General features: G+C 45.4%; 1 protein-coding gene across 1 annotated transcript in view; it reads right to left on the bottom strand.

Annotated features, from left to right (window-relative positions):
• The window catches only part of SLC7A6 (solute carrier family 7 member 6), a 51,255-nt gene that overhangs the window by 21,214 nt on the left and 2,337 nt on the right, over positions 1-27,704 (bottom strand). The window contains exons 2-5 of the mRNA XM_006258159.4: positions 11,894-12,075; positions 10,850-11,412; positions 5,363-5,488; positions 4,639-4,783 (exon numbers count right to left, since the gene is read on the bottom strand). Of these exons, the coding sequence (XP_006258221.1) occupies positions 4,639-4,783; positions 5,363-5,488; positions 10,850-11,282 (704 nt within the window). The 5' untranslated portion in view covers positions 11,283-11,412; positions 11,894-12,075. The remainder of the gene's footprint in view (positions 1-4,638; positions 4,784-5,362; positions 5,489-10,849; positions 11,413-11,893; positions 12,076-27,704) is intronic.

Genomic DNA, 27,704 nt, shown 5'->3' with positions numbered 1-27,704 from the left:
GGAGGAAATGCGGGCATGTTTCAAAGCAACAGACTAGAGCTACTCATCTGCACTTGTCCTAGGCTGTATGTAAACGAAACGAGAGGTGTGTGTGCAGGACACTTTAAAGCAGGCTAAATGCTTTTGCACTGCTTTAATGGTGTCGGTGTTTGCATGCCTTGGCAGCGTATTGCATATTAATTCTAGCCTCTGTAGAAAATTCGGAAGCGCAATCCGCCTTAAAGAGTTGGGGCGCAGCAAATTAAAACTCCTTCAAGGAGTTTTAGTTTGCTGCCCCTTCAGCCACAGAGCAAAGCACCAGTCTCCGTGCAGCTCTACGGCTCTGCAGGAAGCCCTGTAGGCAGCCTGGCAGCAGCCTAAGAAAGCAGGCTCTGCCTAAGAAAAACAGCGAGCCTGAACTTTCCCCCACTCCCCTCCCTGGAGCCTGCCTGCCTGAGCTGTGTGGGGGCCCAGTGCTTCCCTCCATGGCTGTGGTGCCCCCCGGGACTGCCCAACCCGGGTGCCTGCAGGTGGGTGCCACCTGTGGGGGGGGGAGGGGGGGGCCACAGCTGCTGTGGAGAGAAGCACCCCACCCCCTGCAGCCCAGGGACTGCTCTGCCCGCCGGCAGCTCACCCTCCCCTCCCTGCCAGAGAGGCAGGTAAGTGTGCATGACATGGGGGTTTAATCAGCCCTAAATTGAAGCAGTGTTTTTTAAAACCCACCACTTCAATTTAGGGCCCCCGTTTCATCTACACACACCCCTAGGTACCATTTACAAAGCAGTACGTACTCCTGGTGTGCTTTACTGAGTGCTTAAACTTGCCATTTGCACCATACTCCTTTCCATAGTGTCAAGTAGGAGGAAGATTGTTATACAAAATTTTCTGATTAGAGTAGCTTCAGCCTTCCTAGAGTTCACCATGATATCACTAAAACACCAGGAAGTTATTCATCTGTGTCTCTGAGCCTACAGACCAAAGCCCTAAATAGCTGCATGAGAAAACATTTAAATTCATTCTGCCTCCCCCTCTTCCTCCTTCCTACACATCTGGGCTGCTTTCCGTCTCATCATTCCAGAGTCATATGCAAAGGGATGAATGGAGGTAGTGGCAAGGCATGGCCACCTGCAAAAGGGGCAAGTCCAGTAGATCCTGGATACTTTGCATTTAGGTTCCTAACTCTCCTGAGAAGATAACAGTTTGCCCAGTAGCTAGGGACACATGCTGAGGTGCTCTCACTGTTTGCTGTGGCTTTCTTCATGCAGCTGTGCAAGACTAATGATGAGATTCAGTGAAACTTCTGAAGTAAACCTTCAGCAAACAGCTGAGCAACTCCCCCTTAATCTGGCTGTCCATGGCAAACAAAGTTAGTTGAGAATCACCCAGATACAAATGATCAGGATGCAACTGTAATGGCCCACAGCCAGAGCTGAATGACAGCTTAATAATTTAGTCATAATGAACTACAGCAGGAGGTGGGGATGAAAACTTGATGTCTTCCCAATCATTTAGGTGGAACAGAAAATTCATAATCTTCTATTTCAGTTTCCCAGTGACCATAAGGAGGAATATAGTGTTATGACTTGTCTAAGTAAACTGTAGTTTTAAGTTTTCCACACAACTCTTCCTTGATGGTTGTGTGTTTTCTAGTTTGATAATTTTATAGTATTCCCCCCTACCACCAGGCTCTCCACAAAATATACTTTACTATTTGATTTTCTAATTCTGCCTCAGACTGCTGGTCTTCCTTGCCTAAGGGGGGGTACATACTCCTACTGGAATCAACAATGTCAATAGCCTATGTTTTCTCTATTGATCTACTCTGCTGCACTCTGAAGCTGAGAAGGGAAACCAGATGCTGAAATCTATTACCCCCCCATGCTGCACTCTGCAAAGGAAGGCAGGGGAATGGTACCAGTTTGTCTCCACTTTAAAAGTTTTTCCCAATAATCCTGTTTTATTGAGGGGAGGGAAACTGGGCTCAGAGACTGCCCTTAAATATTTCAAGTTGCTGCAGATCTCCCTGTCCCCAGAAAGGCTGATCTTGTTTGCTTCCAATCCTCCCACATTGTTTTTTTTCCTGGGGAAGAGGAGGAGGTTACTAGGCACAACTGGCATGGGCAAAGCTGCTAGAGACTAAAACTTGACCTTCCATTTGGTATGCTGTTCTCTTAGTATCACTTTCTTTCCAAGTCTTTTACAATCTTGCCTGCTTCCTAAAATGACTTGCAGCAATTCCACCTACTTGGGTTGCATCTTAGCACAGCTAGCCTATCCAATTTTGTTGGCTCCTGTCCTCTGCAGGGAAGTGGAGGGGCAAAGCAACCCCACACATACTGAACTGTGCAGGAAATGCATTCCGACAACACAGCCAGAGCTCCACAATGAGACGCTTGCTAAATGATAGTAGAAGAAAGATAGGTCCTAGGCTTTTAATCACCCATATGTTACCCTGAAGTCTGTACGGACACTGCAAATACCTCAGAAGAAAAAAAAAAAAAAAGAGCTGAGGGGACTTCCCCTGCCCTTCCAAATCAAACGCAGCTGTTATACACAGATGTAATTAGATGTGCAAATTCAAAAAAACTCTTAGTCCAAACATTTGAAATAGGATTTTGAAATTTAATCTAAAAAACTCCCCAGACAGATGGTATGAGCCAACCTGCATGCTTCTGGAGATCCAGAAGAACACCTGGAGAACTTCAAGGAAGTGGGGACATTTTTCCCCTGCTGTCACTGACTGATGATTCTGGACCTGTGCCCAACTTGCAGGCAGGCTGAAGTAGCTGTTGTAATAAATCTGCAGACCTTAGCACAAAGAAGTGCAGTCAAGCACTTGGAAGCAAAGGTGCACTGATACATCGGTTCCATACCGAATCTGCACCAATATAAGGAAAATTGATAGTATTGGCAATCGGCTTTTTTTGGGCTGATGTGGCTGATAATGTCACCGATAAATGCCCCGTGCATGCACACAGTTGCAGTGCAGCACACAGGCAGCCAACAGCACAGCCGGCAGCATGAAGAGCAGCTGAGTCCACCTAGTAAGTCTGTTGTGAGGGAAGGGGCATTGGGGTGTGACAGGACAGATCGAGGCTCCTGCCACTGCACGCACCCCAGGAGGGCATGGCGGGCATGTGCCCCTGCATCTGTGTGCAGGGCAAGGATGAGATGCCGCTGCAGGCTGGGGAGGTGCCAAGTTCTTCCCAGTGGGGGGGTTGGGCCAGGGTTGCACTCAGGGCACTGGGAGGTGGGGAGCTATGAGGAATTTTGGAGTGGCTGCAGCACTCCTCCTCCCACCACAACACCACCACCCACCACCCTGAATGCAGCCTAGCCTAGCCTAGCCTAGCCTAGCCCAGCCCAGCCCAGCCCCGCCCCGCCCCAGCCCACAGCAGCAGCCCACCCTCGCCCCATGTGCAGATCCAGGGGCACATGGCCCCCATGCCCTCCCAGGGTTTGCGTAGCAGTGGGAGCCCTTCCTCCCTCAGCCCTCCTGACTGGATGAGCAAAATGGCAAAATGATTATGGAAGAATGTCATCATCTTTGGAAGAATTTTAAAGAGTCATAAACGCATATGATTTCTTATAAATGTTTTTGTGATGTGAGTGACCAGAAATTGAAGGTGACTTTAAAAGTTAGGAATAAAGTCTCATGTGTTAGAAACATGAGTTTATATAGGAACACACGGATGTAAAAAGTGCTTCCATTGGTTTAAATATGCCCAGCAGACAACTCACTTTAACTAGATCCATTATAAAAGTTACTTAACTGACATCACAGAATAGATTATCTTCAAAGAAGGTGAAAAGACTGTTACAGCAGTTATAAAAGACCAATAGCAAAAAAAAAAAAAAAATTAAAACCATCTGATAACTAAGGAAAGCACAGAGTACCATGTCTCTTCTAAGTAGGAGTATGACACCCACTAGCAGTTTATAAAGACTCTCAATCTGAAATCTAGTCTGTTAAAAGCTATAAGTTATCTTGTTATAATAATTACTTCCTCACCCAATTCTTTTCTCTAATGTCACTTTAAAACCACTTCAGTTGTCCTCATCGTGTGAAAAAAGGTCATAAGTAACAGAGCAAAATAATTTACAGTGCATAAAGCAGGTCAACTGGGGAGAAAAAGAAACCTGTTTCTTATCTTTTCAGTTATAGCAATCTTGGCTGTTAATAGTAATAAAAACCTTCAGAAGAATGATGCAATTTTTAAACTGAATGTTTTATTAATAAGTTCAAACCTATGAACTAAATGAATTTTGTCAGTGTCACATTTGCATATTTGGGTATGGATTATATTGAAAGATTGAAATAATCAGAGAAATTGCAGATATAAATACCATCTCACCCTCTGCCTTATACCGGGAACAGTACTATACATGATATACAAGAATCTGCCCTGAATGCCAAGTAAAACATTGTACATAGTATTCAGAAGCCATTAGAACATTCTCATTTTTAAAATATTTTAACTTTCATGACCTTTTAGCTTTATAATCCCTGACTGGAGTTTCCATATAGTGCTAGAGTTATGTCAACACAGAGTAGCTTTCCCATACACAATCAAATGTCTAGTCAATTCAAAAAAACTTCACTGAAAGACAGCCACTGAGTGAATGACTGAAAAACTGTTACAAGTTTAACTTAGTTACCTTTCTGAGTTTTTGATTTCTTCTGTTACAAAATTAAGTGTATCCCAACCCGAATAAGAGAACAGGGCAGAGTACAATGCAAGAGAAATGTCTCCGAGGTCCCAAGAAGATCCTTCAAATGCTTTTTGAAAGTGTTCTGAACGTCCTGTGTACAGATTGAAGAAAATGCATACATTATGGTAAGACACAGCTAATGAAGAGTGTTTTAGGATGATGTACAAAGTTGCCAACTGAACCAAAAACCAGAGAGTCTCAGTTTCTCTAGAGACTGTTGAACCACCTTTCTATTCTTGTAGACAACTCTTACCATGCAGAAGTGATATTCTTCTACAGTTAAAAACTTAGTCTACTCACAAGAGCACAAACAGAGATCAGGTACAGTGAAATACATGCTTTTATTCCAAAACAAAACTGCAAGTTCTAACACCCTTGAGAGTATCCTTCCAGAACTTCCAACAAATGTATACAAATAAAATAGTACAATCTTCCAAGTCATACTGTGTACCCTGAATTTTGAACCACTTAACCTGTGTATCAAAACTAAGATTTTATTTCTTGGAAGACAGTCCTTTAAAAATGTCAACAGAATCATAAGGACAACTGATTATCTAATTGAATAAATCTCTACTTCAAATTTCTGAAGCTCTCAATTATTTGATGGGGTATAGTTCAGAAAAAATGCAAAGGAAACCTACCAACCTTGATTTTAATTTTGCAAGCTTACCCTGGCATAGTTTAACAATTCCTGTTACGATGATGACAATAAGGGCAATGACTTTGGCATAGGTGAATACATCCTGCACCCTTGTTCCCCATTTAACATAGGCACAATTTATAAATGTTAGAAGACCTACGAGACAAAAAAGGGAGAAGTAAACTATGAGCAATCTTCTGTTAAACATGTGTTTTAAGTTCTTATCCATATCATTTTAAAGTTGAACCTACCTTGCAAGTATCTGCAATACTTGCAAAACTGTCATGTCAGTTCCTTAATTTATGACAAAAGCAAGAATAGGGAAGTGACACTGTAAATGTTTTTCCTCCCCTTTTAAGAAGTGAAGGAAAGAACCTTTGTGTGTCACACTTTCCTGCACCTTCGTTAAACTGTGAAATTAAGAGCAATTAATAGTGCTTTCAAGAGCAATTAATAACGTAAGCTCCACAGATAAGGCAACGTATATCTGATGGAAAAAATATTTATTAAAACCGATGTCAGTATGATGAAAACAGAAATCAGAAGCTGTGCTAGGGAACTCCAAATTTACAGTCCCGTGTGAATTTAAATTTTTTTTCTTGAATGAGCTTGGCCCCTTTAACTATAGACAATTAGTATTCCCACTTACGGCTAGTCTACATGGAAAACTAAGTCACAGTAAGCTTGTGGGTAGAATAGCCAGTGCACTGTAAATTTACAACCTAACTTACTGTACACTAACTTCACAGATGCACAAGCCCTTAAATTATCTCTCTGTTTTCCTTCAGCATTAGAGATTCACAAACTGCTCAATTTTAAGTGAGACATTCAAAGCTAAAAACACATACTTAAAACATCTTAAGTTATGATGAAATATCTGAAAAATCAAGTTTCCAAAAAGGTCAATATCAGCCTTGTTTGCCAAGATAGCTGAAAACATTCAGAATTGTTACTTTGAGGGTACTTTCCCACAACAAAAAGAAAGGCAGATTTCTAAGTTTCATGAATATTCCAACTGGTAGTGTCTATCTTCACAATTGTGTGATAAAATGTCTCCAGTGATCTCCTCTTTTTGCTGCTGCTACATACTATGCTCATATTAGTTCCCCTTTGCATTCTTCATTTTTTCCTTTTTATTTCTGAGTATCAGAAAGGCTTCCATTGTACATGCCATATTCAAAGCTCAATCTTTATACTTTTCTTTAATTCTAATTTTTGCATTGATTAGGATTATAAATAAATAATCAATTTCAACCCTGAATTTTAGACACCTCTCTCAGATACACATATCTGCACTAGCAAGTGAGGTATGGGCAGTTAACTTCAACCACATTTTTCCAAGCTTATATATAGCCTTAGATTACCATGTATTTTAAGTACATGGATCAAAGTGACTTCTTCAAAGTGATGAAATGGCAAGCCCAAAAGAAATATAATAAAAAGTACAAGGGAAAGAATTTAAACCAGGGTGCAAGAGATGACCAACAAGAAGAGTGCTGCATGCATGCTTTAGCTCAGGGGTTGGCAATGTTTTTTGGGTCAGGTGCCAAAAAACCCAGCAACCTGGACTTGGAAGATGTTGGCATGCTAAAGATGGACAGCAAGGGAGCCATGAGGGCCTGATGCTTGTTGTGGTAGCATAGCCCTGGCCCCTTCCCTGCTGTGTTCCCCAAGGCACACATGCAGCTGCTACCAGTAATGAATCTTGAGGCTGTCTACTATAGGCAATCTGGGCTCTGGACAGGCCCTTGCCACCCACCGAGTCTGGGTTGCTTGCAGCAGGCAGCGGCCAGACTATAAACAGCTGCACTGGGGTCCAGAGCCCCAGCCCAGCTCCATGGCAGCAGTGGCTGCACACACACTTCGGGGCACATGGCAGGAAAGGAGCCAGGGTTGCACTGCCCTAGGCCCCTTCCCTGCTGTGCACCCCAAGGCACACATGCAGCTGCTGCTGGCCACAGCCAGGTCAGGGCTTCAGACCCCAGGACACTGGTTGCAGCCTCCAGCCTGGACTCTGGGCAGCTGCTGCCTGCCATGAAGCCTGGGCTGCTTGCAGTCTCCCCACAATGCCTGCTGCAAGAAACTTGGGCTCTGTGGCCAGCAGCAGCTGCCCAGAGCCCTGGCCAGCTGTGGAGTGCTGGGCAAAATGGCCTAAGTGCCATGCTCTGGCACACGTGCTGGGGGTTGCTTTAGTCCAGGGGCCCCACAAAAAAGTAACAATTCACAAAGTAAACAACAGTGATGATCTCATATAAGCATGACACTTGTGACCTGTAAAACCTAGTGAATAGAAACAGCTGAACAAGATTTCATAGAACTTGGCAGGACCATGTGAAAAACAGAAGTATCATATTTCAAAAGCTAGGACTGAAGTAGCTTCCAAGGAACTCTTGAGAAAAAGAATGGCCTTACATCTAACTTCTACTATGAATGGCCACTGTAATAAATCACTTGTACGGTGACAAGGTTCTTTATGCTGACCGTCATTTCTTATACTATCTTGATATATGTGAATAATCATGAATCATGAAAATGTTCATATTATGACATTTTGCAAAGTAACTTCAGCAAACAGGCTACAACACACAGCTTAGCAATGGAAGGGGTCTCGTATGTTCAGTTTTTGACTAAGTTTTTCTTCTTTAAAATACCAGAGTGTGGCAGAGCACCAGTGCAGTGCTCTCCACACTGGGACTGTTACAAACTGCGTGGGAGCTTGCTTGCACAGCAGCAGGGAAAAGCCTCTCCCAGGAACCAGTTTAAGGGGGAAGGTGTGTGGCAGAACACATCGAGTGTCTGACACGTTAAGAGCTGGCAGCAAGTGTTGCCCCGGCTCCGATGAGCGGCCATTTTAGATCCAGGTCAGCAGAGTGGGAGGCTGCAGTTTGCTGCCCTACACTGTGGAAAGAACATCTCCTGGTGAAGCTGCTGCTCCTGCAACAACTTGGAGGTGAGGGAGAGGCTCCGGGGAAGGAGGATACCTCTTGGTCCTGGGCATAACTTGAAACTGCACCGTGCTGAAGGGTGGCCTGGTGGGACTCCCTATGGTGGGGGAGTCTGCAAGAAATGCCAGGCCAGTTACCTCCCCGGTGAAAGGTGAGGAGGGGTGCCTTAGCCCACCCAAAGGCAGGGGCTGGGGTTATTTAACACCAGAGGCAGTAGAGGGCCAGTGTGGCACCTGAGCTCGTATGGGGTGCAAGACCCGGAGAGTGAGAATGGTGGGCCATGCACACCAATGAGTGGCACCTGAGCCTACAGGGGTTGTTCGACCCCCAGGACCCAGAGAGGGGGGCGGAGTATGTGCCTCAGTGGAGGCAGAGGTGCAGAGCGGGGTGCAGGGGGCACCCAATGGCCTGCACAAGAGTGGCAGTTGGGAGGCCTGGAGAGAGGGGTGAGTAGAGAGGGGTAGTAGTGAGTCTCTGTGAGGAAGGGGCGTATAGCGAGCAGTGGGCTTGACGATAGGTCCTGCTAACATGGGGGCCGAGTTACGTTCAGATAAGCCTTCAGGTGCCTGAGGCCACAGATGGGCTGGAGGCTGACTGGGTGAGATGGCTAAGGAAGAGCCACAAGTAAACAACAGGGTGAATCAGGAGCCCCTGATTGAGAGCAGCTGGGTGAGTGACCTAGTGAGAGACCAGAGGTAGAGTCAGACCAGTGTTTGGCAAACTGCCCAGCACTCACTTGGATGAGGGCAGTGGGAGGTGCCCAAGAGGTCACGTGCTTGCTGGCCAGGGAGTGCAGGGAAGGAAGCCCAAGGACCCTCCAGGTGAGGGCAGGGTGAGTTAGGCCCCGCCGAAAAGGAGGGGTGGTACAAGCGTGGCCCCGCAAGGGGCAGTATGAGAGAGACTGTGAGAGGCGGTGGAGTGAGAAAGGCCACAGTGAGAGGTGGTATAAGTGTGGCCTATAATAGAGCAGAATGCAAGAGGCCTAACACTAAGCTGAGTTGGGTGGAGCAGAGCACAGCTGTTAGAAACATCTGCGAGACTTGGGATGCAGTACAGGGATGGCTGGAGGTACATACATAGGCCCAGGAGAACACGGCATTCAAAGGGCAGCCTCCTGCCTAATTAAGACCCTAATCATTTAACAAGGTGTGGCAAGTGAGAGAGGTGGATGGTGTGCCCAAAGGAAGGTGGAAGACTAGCACTGTGGCTATACAGAGATAGGCTAGTACTTTGAACAAGCTTTCTTGAAACCAGAAATTAAATATTCTATTCATGTCTCCCTCTAACTTGTCAATTTGCTACTTTGTATTGTTTAAAATCATATGACAATGCCTCCGCACTTTCACAGAGAGGATTCTGAAAGGTATTCAAAAAAAGCCTCTCACACTGCAGCTACACCTCCTTACAAGAGCCAACTGAAATTATCCAAAGAAATAACTTTTTGTTGGAATAACACTATTCTTTTAAAACAGAACCTCCTGCGGGAATGTGTCAACCTGAACAAAACTTTATTAAAAATTGGAAAAAAAAAAAAAGTCTTTAGACAGTTGAAATAACCAAAATGTTGTATTTCAAAAAGTGTAATTTATGAATCAAATGAAGTATTCCATTTCAGACCTTAAATTAGAACCAAGTATAAGGAGCTGAAATCAGAATGAGAACATGTTTTAGAGCAGTTAAAGCTATTTTTGCTGGAAACATTGCAAATTTCTTCCAGTTCAAAAGCAATTTTTAAAACTCCAGAATTTCCCATGAAACAGAAAAGTTGATTCCTCCAAGTTCTACAGTACAGCTTATGTAGCTACTTAGAAGCTAAGCAGATTTGGGTATAAACACACTGAAGCGTACCTTTTTCTTAACGTAAACCCAGGCTGCTCTGGAAGGAATACTTGTCGTCCAGCAAGTATATTCATCTCTCTGCTACCTTTCAGCCAAAGCAGCTACATAACTTGAGAGACTGAAAACTAAGCCTTTCAAACAGTCCTTATGAATCCAAGACACAAACTGGGTGTTCACCCAATTCCTTTGGTCATTATGCTGACAGCAAAACACTTCCCCTCAATTCTTGAATCTGTTCTCAATGGCATGTTCTGTCTCGTCAGAACTGCTTAATTCTGCCTTCAGTTAGCAAGTGAATGTTATAACTTTCTGTCTTACACAAAAAGGCTAAATATTCCTCCATGAAGAATCAGAGGCTGAACTAGGGTATAGCCACAGGCTTGTCTACATGGGAAAATTATTGTGAAATTAAATTATGAGCAGGCATTTGAAGTACATTAGCTATTTCATAATAACTTGTAGGTTTAGCTTAATCTAGAAGTTGAGAAATAACTCATCTAAGTTATTTTTCAATGCAGACAAGATTTTAAGTAAAGAGAGGGCTTACCTTTTGTTCTCATAAATGAGGAAGATGTAAACATCTAAACCATGCTGCTTATGAGCTAGAAACCACTTTCTATCCCTATTGTAATAAAGTGCTGTAGATGCAGGGAGCAACAGTTCTGAGATCTAATGGGAGTAACTTGTGTGTTAAAAGTCAACAAAATTACCACCGTTTCTAAACAATACTTACACACACAAGCAGCTGCAATGAGACGACAAGCAAAATAAGGAGGCTCACAAGAAGGGAAAACAGGCTGCACTATGTAGTTAGCAAAGGTGATAGCAATAATTGCCTGACTCGTTGGCTCAATGATCAGTAGTGAGGTCCACAAGCGAATAAATGCAATGAAGCTCCCAAATGCCTCCAAGATATATGCATAGCTGGCTCCTGACTTGGTGATAGTGGTTCCAAGTTCAGCATAGCAGAGAGCTCCAAACACTGAAAAAATTCCTCCAATTGCCCAAATGATCAGTGACAACCCATAGGATGCACTGTAGATGAGAACTCCTTTCGGAGAGACAAAAATACCTGAACCAATCATATTGCCTACTATGAGGCTGATCCCATTGAGCAAGGAGATTTCTTTTTTCAGTTGCATTGAATCTTGATTTTGGTCATGCATTTTTACAGCCGTCACTTGGATCTAGCTTGATTGCTTTCTTGACGGGGCAGTATTCAGCTAAAGAACTGTGAGACACTGTACAGTTCCATGCCAGAATTGCTGTGTATTCTCCAAAATTTCAAGTCACAATCTAAAACAAAATAAGACAGCTGGAATCAATATTAATTGCTTCTTACCTGTAACTTGCCTGTTAACCCTTCTTTCTAATCAAAGTTTTGAGTTACCAGAGATATGATTTACCAGGGATATCCTTCTCTTGCTACCTTATGTTGGTAAGTTACATGGTTTAAAAAAAGTGTACTTCTTTTAATGATATGATATATCTGAGCAAATGAGACTGTCCCAACATACCTTAGAAGAAGAAAGGTGAAAAAAGTGACTGATATGGAGGAAGAGTGGGGAGAAAATACAAAACAATTGACTATAAGGCTGGGGGTAGAGAGAGAAAAGCAAAGAAGATATGAACACAACAGAAGAACTGGAAAAACGGAAAACAAAAGGAATAAAGGAAATGGGATAAGAAGAAAGAAAACATAAGAACAGAAGCTGGGAGCAGTTAGGACAATATGATTTACTGCCATATACAAATCAAATTTGTTTCAATCCTTTACCTGCCAAACATGACTCCCTCTTAGTGCCAAAAGCAACTTGAAATGGAAAATGTGGAGCTAAAACTTTCAAATGCTTCACTTTATTTTTCCATTATCTTCCATTCATTTTGAAAGGTCCTTTTCAAGTCCGCAGCAGATTGTCCTCCCTCTCATTACAGCAAATAAGTACTGGCCTTTAACTTCTATAGACACAAAAGCATACAGACGATTATAGTTAGTTCTGAAAGAGACACGAAATAGAATTTAGATATCAAACCATTTTACTGAGGACCAATGTGTACTTAATTTGCCTTGAAATTAGCTTAAACCCAAATTGTACCTTTGACTGAATCTCTCTCACTGGATTATCAGTAGCTTTTCATAAGCTAAAAAACACATTACTATTTTCCTCTATCCTTGCTCATTGCACTTTGAATTTGGTATGTTTAAATAGTTTTCTACACAACAGGAGGGGCAATTTTAGGCTAGGTATGGTAAAGCAATTTAGCTACCAGAACTGGCTTATTTTGCATTTCGTTTCTTTATAACAGTGACTTACTTAGGATTATTTTTAATGCCATGTAGCAGGCTCACCTTTCAGAGCTTGGGTTGAGTCCCAGGCTTGAGATCCTGCTGTTTTGATTAGTGGAGCTCATCCAATCAGGAGGCAGCAGGAGAAATAAAGTCACGCCCCTTTACTGAGTAGAGGTGGAAAAGAGCTTTCCTGGATCTGATTGAAGACTGTAAACTGTCAGGTCTGGGAGACTTCAGGGGTGCAGCCCTGGAGCATATGAAAGGAACTATGTGCCCAGCACAAGGGGCAGATGCAGGGTGGGACTCGAGAAGAGTGGAGCCAAGAAAGGCTGGGGAGCTCTCCCTCAGTAGGCAATAGGCTCAAGGCTGCTGAAGCTGCCGCTGGAGGAACAGCCTTGGGAGTGGTGTGAAACCGCTTGGGCTGTTGGCGGTACACAGGGACAGTGTGTGGAGACCCAGCCCTGGGAGCAGTGTGAGACTGCTCGGGCCCATAACGGTGCACGGTTCAGTACACGGAGCCCAGGCTTTGGGAGCCGCAAGCAGTGGCTTGAGCCTGCAACCCCAGCAGGGCCTTGGGGGCCGCAGTGAGGCAGCTCAGGCCTCATCTTCCGGCAAGCAACCAGGCCCCACGGTGCACAGGGCAGCGTGCACAGGGCAGCTCCCAAGACTTGGGAGCCGGGGAGCAGCGAAGGCTGCTTGGGTTAGCCACCCAGCATGAGGACATACAGACGGAGCCTGAAGGGCCTGGCCTGTGCTAAAAGAGCCATTGGTGCCAAAGCCAGGGCATGGGGAAATAGTAATGCTGCAGTGTGAGGCCCAGCACCCAGAAGCCAGCAGTGGTGGTGCAGCAGCTGAGAAGAGCTGACCCCTTGGTGCCCGGAGTGGGGCACAGGGTGAGGAGGAGCCCAGTGGTGCAGGAGAGGTGCTCCAGCAGAGGAGACCCCATCGAGCTCTGCCCTGACCACCGCCACCTGAGGGAGCGTGAGTCATTGGGCTCTTGGGTCCCACAGGAGAAAGATATTTGGGGCGGGAAAACCTAGAGAAGGGGCTGGGTGAGCAGCTCCCCCACCTAGTCCAGGCCCTAAGGGGAGGGGCCCCTGGTGCTTCCTGGACACCCCCGACAAGGGACCCCATTGGAAGGACTATCTCTTGCCATGGGTCAGGGACTATATTAAGGAAATAGATGTTATTAAGACTGTCCATGTTTGCGCCTTATATTTTGTGATTGAAATGTGGTATCATAATGTTGTAAATAGTGTTATTTAGGGTTTGACCTTGGTTATTGGTTAATTTTTACTGTGTAAATATATGTATGATATTTAGTTTTATGTTTATGTATACAATAACTCAACAAATTGTATATACTTAAGAACTTTGGGTTAGAGCTAACTCTATGGATGAAAGAGGGATCTGCTTGAAATTCTGGCATCTCTCTCAAAGCACACCCTTTGGTGTACCCGGGTTATATTTTGGGGGCTCGTCCAGGATTCGGACCAGGCGATTTGCTGCTATAGGTGCTGTGCTTCTCTATAGAGGTCCCACCCTAGAGATACGTTGAACCCTAGTGGTTCCCAGGCTTCAGGGGGCGCTAATGCTCCAGGAGTCTCAGAGTCAGGGGGGACACTACCTTTTCCAGATTGGGCCTGTACTCTACTGCAGGTCCTCAGAGAGGTGGCAGAATCTTCAAATGATAGGGCCGCTTATAAAAGAGGGCGGACTTTTTCAGGGAGTATCCCAAAGGCCCAATGACTCATGCTTCCTCAGGTGGCACAGCTCGAGGGGGCGTCCTCCCCTGGAGCACATCTCCAGGCCTCTCCTGCACTGCTGGGCTCCTCCTCACCCTGTGCCCCACTCTGGGCACTGAGGGCTCAGCTCCTCTCAGCTGCTGTACCACTGCTACTGGGTGCTGGGCCTCATGCTGCTGCACTATTTCCCTGTACCCTGGCTTCAGCACTGAGGGCTTTTTTAACACAAGCTGGGCCCTTCAGGCTCTGTCTGTCCATCCTCATGCTGGGTGGCTAACCCAAGCAGGCTCTGCTGCTCCCTGGCTCCCAAGTCTTGGGTCTGTGCGCTGCCCTGTGCACTGTGGGGCCTGGATGCCTACCGGGATATGGGGCCTAAACCAACTCACTGTGGCCCCCAAGGCCGGGGTTGCAGACTTGGGCCACCACTTGCGGCTCTCAAAGCCTAGGTTCCATGCTCCGCGATGGGCCTGAGCAGTCTTACACTGTTCCCAGGGCCAGGTCTCTGTGCACAGTCCCTGTGCGCCGGCAACAGCCCAAGCGGTCTTGCACCACTCCCAAGGCTGCTCCTGCAGTGGCAGCTTCAGGAGCCTAGGGCCTATTGCCCGCTGGGGGAGAGCTCCCCAGCCTTTCTTGGCTCCATTCTTCTAGAGTCCCTCGCTGCATCTGCTCCTTATGCCGGACACGCAGCTCCTTTTATACACTCCAGGACTCCACCCCTGAAGTCTTCCAGACCTGACTGTTTACAGTCTTCAATCAGGTCCGGGGGAGCTCTTCTGCCCCTCCCCTCAGGAAAGGTGTGTGACTTTATTTTTCCTGCTGCCTCCTGATTGGATGAGCTCCACTCATCAAAACAGCAGGATCTCAAGCCTGGGACTCAACCCAAGCTCTGAAAGGTGAGCCTGCTACAGCCAAATATAAACATGTCTTGAAATAGATCCAAACTCTAATGTAATTAAAAAAGGAAAAACTAGACACATAAGTATGTACATTTTGTTCATACTTAATAATACATCTAACTGGATATTTGAACATAAAAATATACCAGTGGTCTCAACCTTTTTGGACTCGAGGCACTCCTCAGAAAATGCTAGCTCTTATGTTTTCACTTGCTTTTGGACTACAGGAAAGTAACAGAGCAACTTTTCATTTGCAAAGAACTCAAAAAGCCCACAACAGGTTAGAATGCATTTAACACTATGGATTCCTATTTGAAATCTCTGGGTTTATTCTATGAATTGTGTGTACAACTAGTAGTGCTGATATTGCATAGCACCCTACAGCACCAGTGAAAAGATCTCCAGGCACTCCAGGGTGCTACAACATCCTGGTTGAAAATCACTGAAATACACATTTTGTCCAGGGAACTACAGTAATTTATACTTGCTGTTTTGTTCACACAATTACAAACCCGTTCTTTTACAGGGGAGGGGAAATCACCTTTTTATTATAGAATCAACATTACATGCCAAATAAAACAGCCAAACATAACATACTTAAGTAGAAATAATTTTTACCCATTGCAAGACTGTTTTAATACATCTTCTCTGGTTGAAAACATGGCCTATGTATGCTAAAATGAAATATAAACCAGTAACTGGAATGGAATATAGCTTCCTCATTCCACATCTGGGATGAACACACTATTTGCATATAAATAAATTATTATAATACTACATCTAAAATGCATTTTTTTCTTTATTAAAAGTAAGTATATTGTAAAACCACTTTCCCTTTTACAGTCAAATATTTTGTATATTATTTTAAATTAAAACTTATACATCTCTAAAAATGTGTTTAAGTAATGTTTAAATGTTAAGTATGTATACTATCAGGTAAAGTAAACAACAACATAGCTAATATTATGCAGTAAAAGGCATATTTGGAAAAATTATCCCAAATTAAAACAGGCGTACAATATAGTGTAGTGTAAAGAGTAATAGGAAAGCTGCCTCTGGAAAAGTTCTCAAGTTTTTAAGGCTTTAAGAGATCATCTAGTTTAACCTGCTGTGACAGGCTGAAAAGTTGCATTTGGGTATGCTAATAAGCCCCAAAACTTTAGTTAGACTACATTATTTCAGTCTTCATAAAATTAAGCTGTCTGTTCTGACATAGAACAGAAGTGACCAAATTTACCAGCACCCAGAAAATTGGTGGAATTTAACTTGAGGAAATGAATTACCTGAAGTAAGCAAAGGAAATCCAGCAAATGAACAAGGCCCATAAGGTAGAGAAAGGCAAAAAAACAAAAATAGTTGCAAATGGGATGAGCATACTGATAGCAGTGCTGTCCTTTCCCGAGTAGACTGTCATAAACTCCCAACCTGAACACATCCCTCCTCTCAACCTCACACACACAGGCCACATAATTTCTCCCAGATTCTGGATTAAACCATAGTTTTAAAGAAATCTCTTCAATTTTATTTTAAACACCCCATACAAAGGTGAGTTGACCATGTCCCCTTCAAGAGTTTAGTAACCCTCACAGCTATGTTTCATTTCAAGATGGAATTTGTTTGCCTCTAATTTCCACTCACTGGAACCTGATGTGTCTTTGGCAACAAAGCTGAAAAGTTCCCCAATTATATTTTCTATGCCTAATCATCTATACACAATGATCAACCTATTCTTCAGTCTTTTCTTTGATAAGCTGAGTAACTTGAACACCTTAAGCCTCGTATTGAATGGTCTGTTTTCCAGCTTCTGGAAAACATATGCAACCTGCCTGTGGACTTGCTTCAGTGTTCCCAACCACTTCTTGAAGCATGAGCACCAGAAGTGAACACTGTTTTCTAGCGATACTCTTATTAACACTACAACAGAGACAAAACCACTTCTGTACTTCTACTTGACACTTTTCTTTATACATTAATTTATCAAATAAACCCTTTTCCAACTGCACTGACAGTTCAAGTTAAGAGGACAGACTACAAAGATGCCACCACAAAATTCCACTGAGCTTCTGCTTTGCCCCACACAGTCTCCCACCCTGGAAATGTAATTTGCATTCTTGGCTCCCAAATAAGTCACTTTACATGTGGTTATATTAAAACAGTTTGTTGGATTGTGGCCATTTAACTAGGCAATACAGATCAATGAGTAACTCACTTTCTTCTGGATTCCCCACAAATCTGTGCATCAACTGTAAGCTCATCAGCAAAGTGTTTGTATCTCCATCTAGATCAGCAGTTTCCAACCTTGGGGTGGTGACCCCATCTGGGCTCTCAAAGATAAAAAATGGAGTTGCAAAGACACTCAACAGTGTCGACCGATTATGATGAAAATCACAGAAAAAAGTGGGAAATGGCAGGTTCCCCTTGCAGGCTGGCAGAGTTCCAGCCTGCAAGGGGCTGCCAGGTGCTGGGGGGGGGGGGGGGGGGGAGGAGGGGCAGAGAGCAAGAGAAGGGTGATCGGCAGGGGGTGCCACGTGCATGTGCGCACATCCATATGCAACTGGCAGCCAGGCAGCATGAAGAACAGCTCCTGCAACTCCCTCCTGGTAAGTCTGTAGGGGTGGGGAGGGGAGAACAGATTGAGGCCCTCACAGTGAGGGAGGGAGTGGGGTAGGGCTTGGGCTGGGGTTGCTGGCCAGCCGGGCCAGTGCATGAGGCCCAGGCAGGAATGTGGGGCCTGCCTAAGGGAACAGGATGGAGCCACGGGCAGCTCGTTCAAAGGTGGCAGGGGGGCTGGCTCCCTGGCAGCGTGCACACACCCAGGAAGGGTGCCCCCCAGATTTCTGAGGGGGTCGGGGCAGATGTAGGCTGCTTGCTGCAGGCTCAGGGCTCCCAACCCTGCTGCCCTTCCCCCAGAGTCTCCACAGCCCAAAGAGCAGGACCTGGCATGGGAGGGCAGAGCAGGGTGGGGAGGCTCAGTGCCACTGCCAGGACCCCCACATCAGCAGTGCTACCATGGCAAGACACCCCCTGCTCACCAGGCAACAGTGGAGGCACAACTCTGCACCACCACCACTGCTGCTGGGTAAGCAGGGGCCACCTCACCATGGGGGTGTGCCCAGTGTGGGTATCCTGGCAGCGGCACCGAGCCTCCCTGCCCCTCCTGCACCAGGTCCTACCCACTGGGCTATGGAGGCCCCCAGGGGAGGGCAGCAGGATGGGGATCCCCAAGCCTACAGCAGGCAGTCCACATCCTCCCCTGCCCCTACCACGGGATCCACTCCAGTGTGTCACCCATGGGGGAGGGGGTGTCGATCTTGTCTGCATCATTTTGGAGTCGCAAACAATTCCCAATGTTTAAATGGGCTCATTCTAAGGAAAAGGCTGGCAAGCACTGGTCTAGATCATTATTTCTTGTTTCTCTATTAAATATTATATAAATTGCCGAAGACCCTGATAGAAAGTTTTGTTAACTGATCATCCCCTTAAAACTTAAGGGGTAGTCATGGGGGACCTAAGGCGGTAGTCATGGGGGACCTAAACTACCCAGACATCTGCTGGGAGACGCAGACAGCAAAGTCCCACCGTTCATGCAGGTTCCTATCCTGTGTACAGGACCTCCATCTGACACAGGAGGTACATGGTCCCACTAGGGGGAATGCCTTACTGGACCTGGTATTGGCAATGGGGGATGACATGGTAGGAGACCTACAGATCGGTGGTCACCTGTGGGACAGTGATCACCAATTAATAGAATCACCATAAGACGTCGAGTGGGTAAGGTAACTAGTAGGGTGAAAGTGCTAGACATTAGGAAATCTGACTTGAATGAACTCAGGCGTTTAGTCAAGGACGCACTGCAGAGTAAGAGTTTTGAAGATTTGGGAGCCCAGGAAGGGTGGCTGTGCCTTAAGGAAATGATCCTTCGGGCACAGAGAGAGACGATCCCGATGCGAGGAAAAAGAGGGAAAGGGGCCAGGAGGCTTCCTTGGCTGACCAGGGAAATCCAGAGCAGTCTACGGGCTAAAAGGGGAGCAAATAAAAAGTGGAAACGGGGAGAGATTACTAAAGAGGAGTATACCTCCTCTGCTTGCGCTTGTAGGGAGGCAGTTAGACGGGCCAAAGCTACCATGGAGCTGAGGATGGCATCCCAATTTAAGGATAACAAAAAATTGTTCTTTAGATATATAGGGAGTAAAAGGAAGGCCCAGGGTGGAATAGGACCTCTACTAAATGGGCATAAGCAATTGGTGACGGACAGGGGGGACAAGGCTGAACTCCTCAATGAGTTCTTTGCCTCAGTGTTCCTAAGTGAGGGGCAAGACAAGGCTCTCACTGGGATTATAGAGAGGCAGCAGCAGGGCGCCAGACTACCAAGCGTAGACCCTGAGATGGTGCAGTCACTTGGAGGAACTGGATGCGTTTAAGTCGGCAGGCCTGGATGAGCTCCATCCGAGGGTACTGAAGGCACTGGCTGACATCACTGCACAGCCACTGGCAGGAATATTTGAACACTCATGGCGCATGGGCCAGGTCCTGGAGGACTGGAAAAGGGCCAATGTGGTCCCCATTTTGAAGAAGGGGAGGAAGGAGGACTCAGGCGACTATAGGCCAGTCAGTCTCACCTCCATCCTTGGCAAAGTCTTTGAAAAAATTATCAAGGCTCACATTTGCGAGAGCACGGCAGGAAAAATTATGCTGAGGGGAAACCAGCACGGGTTCGTAGCAGGTAGATCATGCCTGACTAATCTAGTCTCTTTTTATGACCAGGTTACAAAACACCTGGACGCAGGAGTAGGGGTTGACGTTGTTTACTTAGACTTCAGGAAGGCCTTCGATACGGTATCCCACCCCATACTGGTGAACAAGTTAAGAGGTTGTGACTTGAATGACTACACAGTCTGGTGGGTGGCGAATTGGCTAGAGGGTTGTACCCAGACAGTCGTAGTGGATGGGTCGGTATTGACCTGGAAGGGTGTGGGCAGTAGGGTCCCACAGGGCTCGGTCCTTGGACCGATACTCTTCAATGTCTTTATCAGCAACTTGGATGAGGGAGTGAAGTGTACTCTGTCCAAGTTTGCGGATGACACAAAAATGTGGGGAGAAGTGGATACATTGGAGGGCAGGGAACAACTACAAGCAGACCTGGACAGGTTGGACAAATGGACAGAAAACAACAGAACGCAATTCAACAAGGAGAAATGCAAAGTGCTGCACCTAGGGAGGAGAAATGTCCAGCATACCTACTGCCTAGGAAATGACCTGCTTGGAGGCACAGAAGTGGAAAGGGATCTTGGAGTCCTAGTGGACTCCAAGATGAACATGAGTCGTCAGTGTGATGAAGTCATCAGAAAAGCTAACGGCACTTTATCATGCATCAGCAGATGCATGACGAACAGAAGCAAGGAGGTGATACTTCCCCTCTATCGGGCGCTGGTCAGACCGCAGTTGGAATACTGTGTGCAATTTTGGGTGCCGCACTTCAAGAGGGATGTGGATAACCTGGAGAGGGTCCAGAGAAGGGCCACTCGTATGGTTAAGGGCTTGCAGGCCAAGACCTATGAGGAGAGACTAGGGCACCTGGACCTCTTCAGCCTCCGCAAAAGAAGGTTGAGAGGTGACCTTGTGGCTGCCTATAAGTTCATCATGGGGGCACAGAAGGGAATTGGTGAGGCTTTACTCACCAAGGTGCCCCTGTGGGTTACAAGAAATAATGGCCACAAGCTAGCAGAGAGCAGATTTAGACTGGACATTAGGAAGAACTTCTTCACAGTTAGAGTGGCCAAAGTCTGGAATGGGCTCCCAAGGGAGGTGGTGCTCTCCCCTACCCTGGGGGTCTTCAAGAGGAGGTTAGATAGGCATCTAGCTGGGGTCATCTAAACCCAGCACACTTTCCTGCCTACGCAGGGGGTCAGACTCGATGATCTATTGAGGTCCCTTCTGACCCTAACATCTATGAACTTTATATTTTGAGATGCCAGTGATCCAAGTTTTTATCTACCACTGTCTGCCATATTTTTTTTAATTTAAGCATAGTATTTATTTTTAAATAAAATTGCATATGGTATACAACAAATACCTTCTAGAAATCCAAGTATATTATAATTATCACAGTCACTTTTAGCAAACAGCCGTGTAGATCTGTGCCTACAGCAAAACATTATACATTAGCTAATTTGTTTTTGGGGTCTTAAAAAACATTATGATTTATATTAGTTTATTGTTTTCAGAAAAAGCTGAAGTATAACTATTGCTATTGTAAAAGAAAAGATTTAATGGCTAGCCACAAATGAGAGTACATCATCCTAAAATGTAACTGTCTTAAATATAAAGACTAACTAACATTCAAAGCTGGCATAATGACAATCTGAGTGCATCTATCTACATGTGTGCTTTACTGTGGAGTTGACTAATTAGCTCCACAGTAAAGCATCATGCATGCAAACGTCTACATGCCTGCCAGTATTAAGGCACAGTAAATTAACTAACTCTGCCATAAGACAGTACTGTATCTTACAGCAGAGTACTTAACTCTGCCAAAAAGCATGTGTAGATGGTGACCAGGGCTGTCTGGGGTACAAGACTAGTAAAGTGCAGGGTCTGCCTGTTGCCTAGCCCCACACTTCAGCACCCTTCTGCCCCAGCCAGCCTCCCCACTGCCCGACACTGCCACCTGAACCTGGGATTGACCCTTTGGGCCCCCTGCCAGCCTGAGGCTCCATCGCCCCAGCTCAAATGGCTGTGGTCCCAGGCACACATGTAGACACTGTGTGCAAGAGCTCCTGACTATACAAACTGCACTGGCGTTTATTGCATCGCCTTAATGGCAGATGCATGTAGATGCACATTCTGACAATGAAAGATACAATTAAAAAATAGGACTTCTGCTAGATGTGTACTTCAGGTAGCCTCATCTGAGGCGAACAACCACTCTCACTTAATGAAGATACTTACATTTTTATGACATCTAAATGCTATTTTGAAATTTGACCTTATACTTAGTCTTGTTTCTATTTCAGCAAAGGTATAAAACAGTACAAAATGTTAAGTCTCATCTACATTATGAAATAAGTGCTGCGAGAACCGGTTTTCAACCCCATTTCTGGAAGTAACCATGGTGTGTAAATTATTCTCAACCCATCCACCTTGGTCATTTGAAACAGCTTTTAAAATGTAACCTCTTTCATACCACAGACAAGGCCTTGGTGGTTTAAATGTTTTGATATACCTGTACACATACAACCCAATCCTGCAGAGAAACAGTGGGTTTAGGCTTTGTATACTGAGTCAAAATGAAAACTTGTCATCCTCCTTTTCAAACTTAAGATCTTTTGCTATAGTCTTAGCCAATTCAGCTCCTGTCTCTGCTTTACCATCACCCTCTACCATGGCTAAACAGATAGTTGCTACAACATCGTCTCACTTTAGGCTACATTGTCTCAAGTTTCTCTTTATGCGTGGAACCGCCTATCTGACTCAGTCTGCTTTTTCTATTCCCCAGCTTCCAATTTCTGCCGAGGAGTGATATAAATGAGCACCGCACGTGCATGCAATGGTTCGCTCCACGGTTTGCCCAGCATTCTGTTCTATAACCTATAATTGGCAAACTCAGTCTGATCCAACTGAAGAACCTTAGAGGAAGAGTACATAGTGGAAAAATATTATGGAACAGAACTAAAGCTGGATCAAGGTTAGAAAAGCACATGCTGAGAACAGAAAATATTTACTAAAACCCATGTTTCTGTCACAAGGCCATGACTAGGCAATGAGAACAGAAGACAGGCTTGGGAGAAAAGAATGAAACAGAGGCATAGTGAAATATTTTCTATTCACATGATAAACTCCTCAGCAGAGCACTTAACTGCATGGCACATATCAGTATCTCAGTAGCATACTGTTGTTTTACTAAATATATAAAGACCACAAGTGGATAGTTATATTTTTCAAGGTTTAAAAACCATCAAGGACATCAAGTGGGATACTTAAGTTTGAATCCTCTGCTGTTTCCTGCAGGATTTTGAGAGGGAGTATAACAAAATAATATTTTGCAGGAAAGGATAGAATTGAAAGATGGACAGAATGTTCCTTTTCAACCATTAACAGCATCCTTGTTGTGTTGCTTTTTTGCTACCCTTGATAATGACCAAGATATGACAGATGGGCAGAGATGCCCATAGCTAATTCCAAATAAGCTAAGTGCAAAAGGAAAGCCAGCAAAAGGAACTTCCAACAGCAGAAAGTAGGTAGGCAATGCCAGCTGCTGAACCTGCTTGAAGCAAAATCTATTCACCAATACCTTGAACATAAGGAATTAAAATCCAAACTTCTAAGTACCTTTCTTTAAAGCTACCTTATGTTAGCCACTGCATAATCCTGCAGAAAAACAGTATAGAAATATGACAAATTTAAGCTGTCCACTGGAAGGGGTCTCCTTTAAAAAAGTGCCAGAGTAGAAAAAATATTTAATTAACATTTTTTCTCACTTTACAGTGTGACAATAATGTATAGACATGCATAGCTATTGCAACTGGGCGCGTGAAACACAAAACTAACTTGTAGAATTCACTGCTGCAAGTTGTTTTAGAGGATGATAATTTAACCAGGTTTAACCAAGATTAGAAAAATTAATAAAGGATAGGTCCATCAGTATACATTCATACATCAACTATAACAGTTATTTATGTAGGTGCAACTAGGACTTCCTAGGTCTCTGAATGCTGTAAGCTATAATGGAAGAGGGGAAGAGAACAGATCAATTTGGATAGGTCCTGCATAATAATCTTCCCCTTAGCCTTCACTCTGTGTTGTTGTGAGATACAGGCCTATTTGTTACACTCAAGATCTATGAGATACAGAGTAGAGGTAAAGGGATCATTCTTATGTTCTCATACTAAAAAATAGTAATTAATAGCTATTTGCAATAGGCTGCAAAATATGAATCATCCTCACCAAATTAAAAAATAATAATAATGAACTCCAGGAAAGGACTAACTAAAAAACTCAATGAGCTAAAGGCTAGCAACTTGGCCTCTGACGCATGGCTAGAGGAAAGAAGTTCCAGCTACAGACTAAACACCTTTCAAGAGTATATATCTAGAAACTGTTTCCAGCTTTCTCTCAACAATTATACGAGCATCTAAGAAAATAAACTTTAACATAGCAAAGTCCCATAACACACAGAGTGAATTACACCTGGGTTATAACACCTCAAATTGGATCACAGAACCTAGTCACAGCCTCTAAAATGGAAATTATAGACTGTTCTCTCCATTGTTTAAGTTGGGCCACATTCTACCTATACTTGCAAAAGTTGTTATGGCTGTACATCTCCTGGTTTTGGTGTCTGTCTGTCCAAAGGTATTAGTTTAAACACACTGTTTTATTGACATACCTACAATTTTAAAGCAATTTGGAAGCCTATCAGTGTCTTGATCATTATAAAAAGATCAAGTCTAAATGCCTATATATTTTGGCGTTTGATTTGGGGTTTTTTATCATAGAAAATCAGAGCTCCCCCTGGCCCCTCTGCTCACCAGGACATGGGTTCAGCTGCAGCTGTCTCCCCTGCTCTTTTGTGGCAATGAGCAGCCCTGACATGCCAGTGCCCTGCCCATGCTGTCAGCCCTCATTCCCAAGCCACAGCCCCCACAGCCCTGCTAGTGCCCCTCACTCCCGATCTACAGCCCCCTGGCCATGCCAGTGCCCTACTTCCAACGCACATCCCCCACCCCCCAAGCCCTGCTAGTGCCTCTCACTCTCTACCTGCAGATCCCCATCCCCACAGCCTTGCTTGCACTCCTTACTTCCAACCTGCAGCCCCTGACTCTGCTGGTGCCCCTCACTCCAGACCCACAGCTCCCATCCCCACCAGGGCCCCTCAATCCCAACCCACAGTTCCCTGCCCCTCCCCCTCCCCCCCCAGCACTGCCGCCGCCCCCAGTTGCCAGGGCTACAGGACCCGGCAGCTGCATGCTGCCTGCTCCCTGTTCTGTGGGCACCAGCCACAGCCGCCACTAGCACCCAAGCCCTGGCTGCCACATGCAGAAGATGACAGCTGCTGTGGATGGAACGAAGCCCATCCCTGCCCCTGCACAAGCAGCACCACCAGAGTGGAGCCAAGCAGAACCCATGGTGGGTAGGGGCAGATGCAAGCTGTCCTGCTGCCCTCCCCCAGGGGCTTCTGTGGCCCAGTAAGTGGGACCTTATGTGGGAGGGCGTGGGGCAGCAGCGGCAGGGGCAGCCCCCCCACACACACACACGTACACACACAGCCAGGGCAGGATAGGGCAGGGCATGAGACAGATCTGGGAGCAATTTGTCCAGAGGGATGCAGGGGAGGGCTAGAAAGCAGGGGCAGCTCCTGCTGCTGCATGCACCCCTGAGGGAGGTATGTAGGGCATGTGCGAGGGGGAAGTGGGCTGCCTTCTTGGGGCCAAAGGCAGCGCCTAGCTCTTCCTGGCAGGGGCACTGGGCCACGGCAGGCAGCAGAGGGGCTGGGAGAAGGAATACAGCAAATTTTGGGGTGGCTGTAGCCCACCCCCGTAGCCTCCCCCCCAACAGCCACCGCTGCCTGCCTTGAGCGCAGCCCTGACCCAACCCCTCTGCTGGGAAGAGCCTGGCACCACCCCCGGCCCTAAGTGGGCAGCCTGCTCTAGCCCCATGCACAGCCCCATACAGATTCATGTGGCACATGGCCCCCAAACCTCCCCTGGGGGTGTGCACAGTGGCAGGAGCCACCTCCTCCCCTCCCCATCCCCCCACAACCCCAGACAATCCACTCGCAGCTCCACCCCAGGCCCCACCACGGCTGTGTAGCACCCTCCCCTGCCCCAACCCCACTCCCTCCCTCATCACGGAGCCCTCAATCTGTCCCCCATGCTGCTTGCTCCCCACAAACTTACTAGCCATATGCTGCTCTCCAAGCTGCCGGACTGCACTCCTGGCCATGTGCATGCTGCAGCTTGCATGCATGCACACATCATTTATCGCTGACAATATCAGCCACATCAGCCAAAAAAAAGCCACTTGTCGATAAAAGGAAAATTGACATTATCGGTGCCAATACAATATGGACTGATGTATCAGTGCATCTCTAGCTGCCAACCCTGCCCCACTCCCTCCCTCATCGTGGCTGCCTCACTCTGTGCCCCCCCCCCCCCCCCCATTTACCTGCAGACAGCTGGGGAGCTGCTCTCCACTGCTGCCTGGCTGTACTGCTGGTCACATGCATGTGGTACCCCTCCCACACACATACCCCGAGTCCCTCTACCCCTAGTTTGGAACTGTGAAAGCCTGCAAGGGAAAACCCACTATTTCCTGCGTTTTTCCCCATTAGAGAAAATCCTCATTTTTCTGTAGCAAACAGAAAACCTAGGTCCCTGGTAATAAGTTTGAACAACTTATATAACCTGAAAGGTAGTAGTTAAGGTGACTTTATTGCCTGCAAGCCATAATAGCTCTATGAGGTCAGTGCTGAAACACAAACTTATGACAAAACGAAGAGGAGCTCTAACAAACAGACAGGCATAAAAGCTTATAATGGGCAAAACAGTGCACTGCACTAAGCATAAATGTGGAAAGCTTGGTATGTATTCCTGTGATGTATTACAGATACCTCATCAGCCTGAACAGTACAGTGGGGCATTTCAAAGCTGAAGGTTGGAAGCTTTTGCCCACCAGCCCCTTCCTCCCTGATAAAAATCATTACCACACCCTATATTGTGCATGCAGGTGAAGATGTGGTTACCCTTTTTAGTAGAAAGGGCACAACAAGCTCATTAGGACAAAAAAGGTACACCTGCTGAAAGGAGCCTATTGTTTAGCCAAGTTATCTAAGGTACTTCTCAACTGCCCTGTTAAGTTATCAGGGATGTATTTGGTAGCTGTGTTGTTCTAAGACAAAAGAAATGCAAAACTCTAGAATTCTTCGTTCAGAGACAATAGTTTATTTTCTACCTATGGGGACTTTTTATCATCTTTAATTTTCTCTGAACCTGAGGAAGGGCATGTGTGCCTGAAAGCTTGCAGAAAAATATATATTTTTGTGATTTCTTAGTTGGTCTGATAAAAGGTATCATCTCTGAACCAAGAGTTCTGGAGTTTGCATTTCTGTTAAATTATCTACATTTAAATTACTCCTCTCCAATTAGGCACTAAAAGATATCACCTCTAGCCCAAGAGTTTTGTTTGTCTCTTTCTTAGACCAACACCGCTACAACATACATCCCTAGTACTGCAGTGTAACTTAAGGAAGCTTAGGTGGGACTTCTCAACTTTTTTTGGTGACAGAGTTTTTTGTATTAAGATTAGATTACCTGTTTACTTTTGTTTCATGGGCATTGATAGTCATCTAAATTACCAGAGCAAGCATTTCCATACTTCCTGGTCTGTCTCACCAAAACTGAAGAAAATAGTCCCTCTGTAGTACAAGGATAATGCATTTAGGAATTATAGCTGTCTGTTACTGATTTTCCTCTCTCACAAACAGACACTAACCCTGGAATTAAAATCCTTAGTTTTGGGGAAGCAATATCTTTGCAATTAGAAAAAATTAAATTCAGAATTGCTTAGTCCTCCTTCCAAACTTCCCAGGTAGGAAGTTTATCTTCCCTAGATTACACTCTCTTTGTTGGTTGTCAGACATGACCCCTTTTTGATCATGAC

This window comes from Alligator mississippiensis, chromosome 10 (assembly GCF_030867095.1).
Source record: "Alligator mississippiensis isolate rAllMis1 chromosome 10, rAllMis1, whole genome shotgun sequence".
NCBI classification, from domain to species: Eukaryota; Metazoa; Chordata; order Crocodylia; family Alligatoridae; genus Alligator; species Alligator mississippiensis.
Note: the sequence above shows the minus strand (reverse complement) of the source record. Positions and strands in the feature narration are given on the sequence as shown.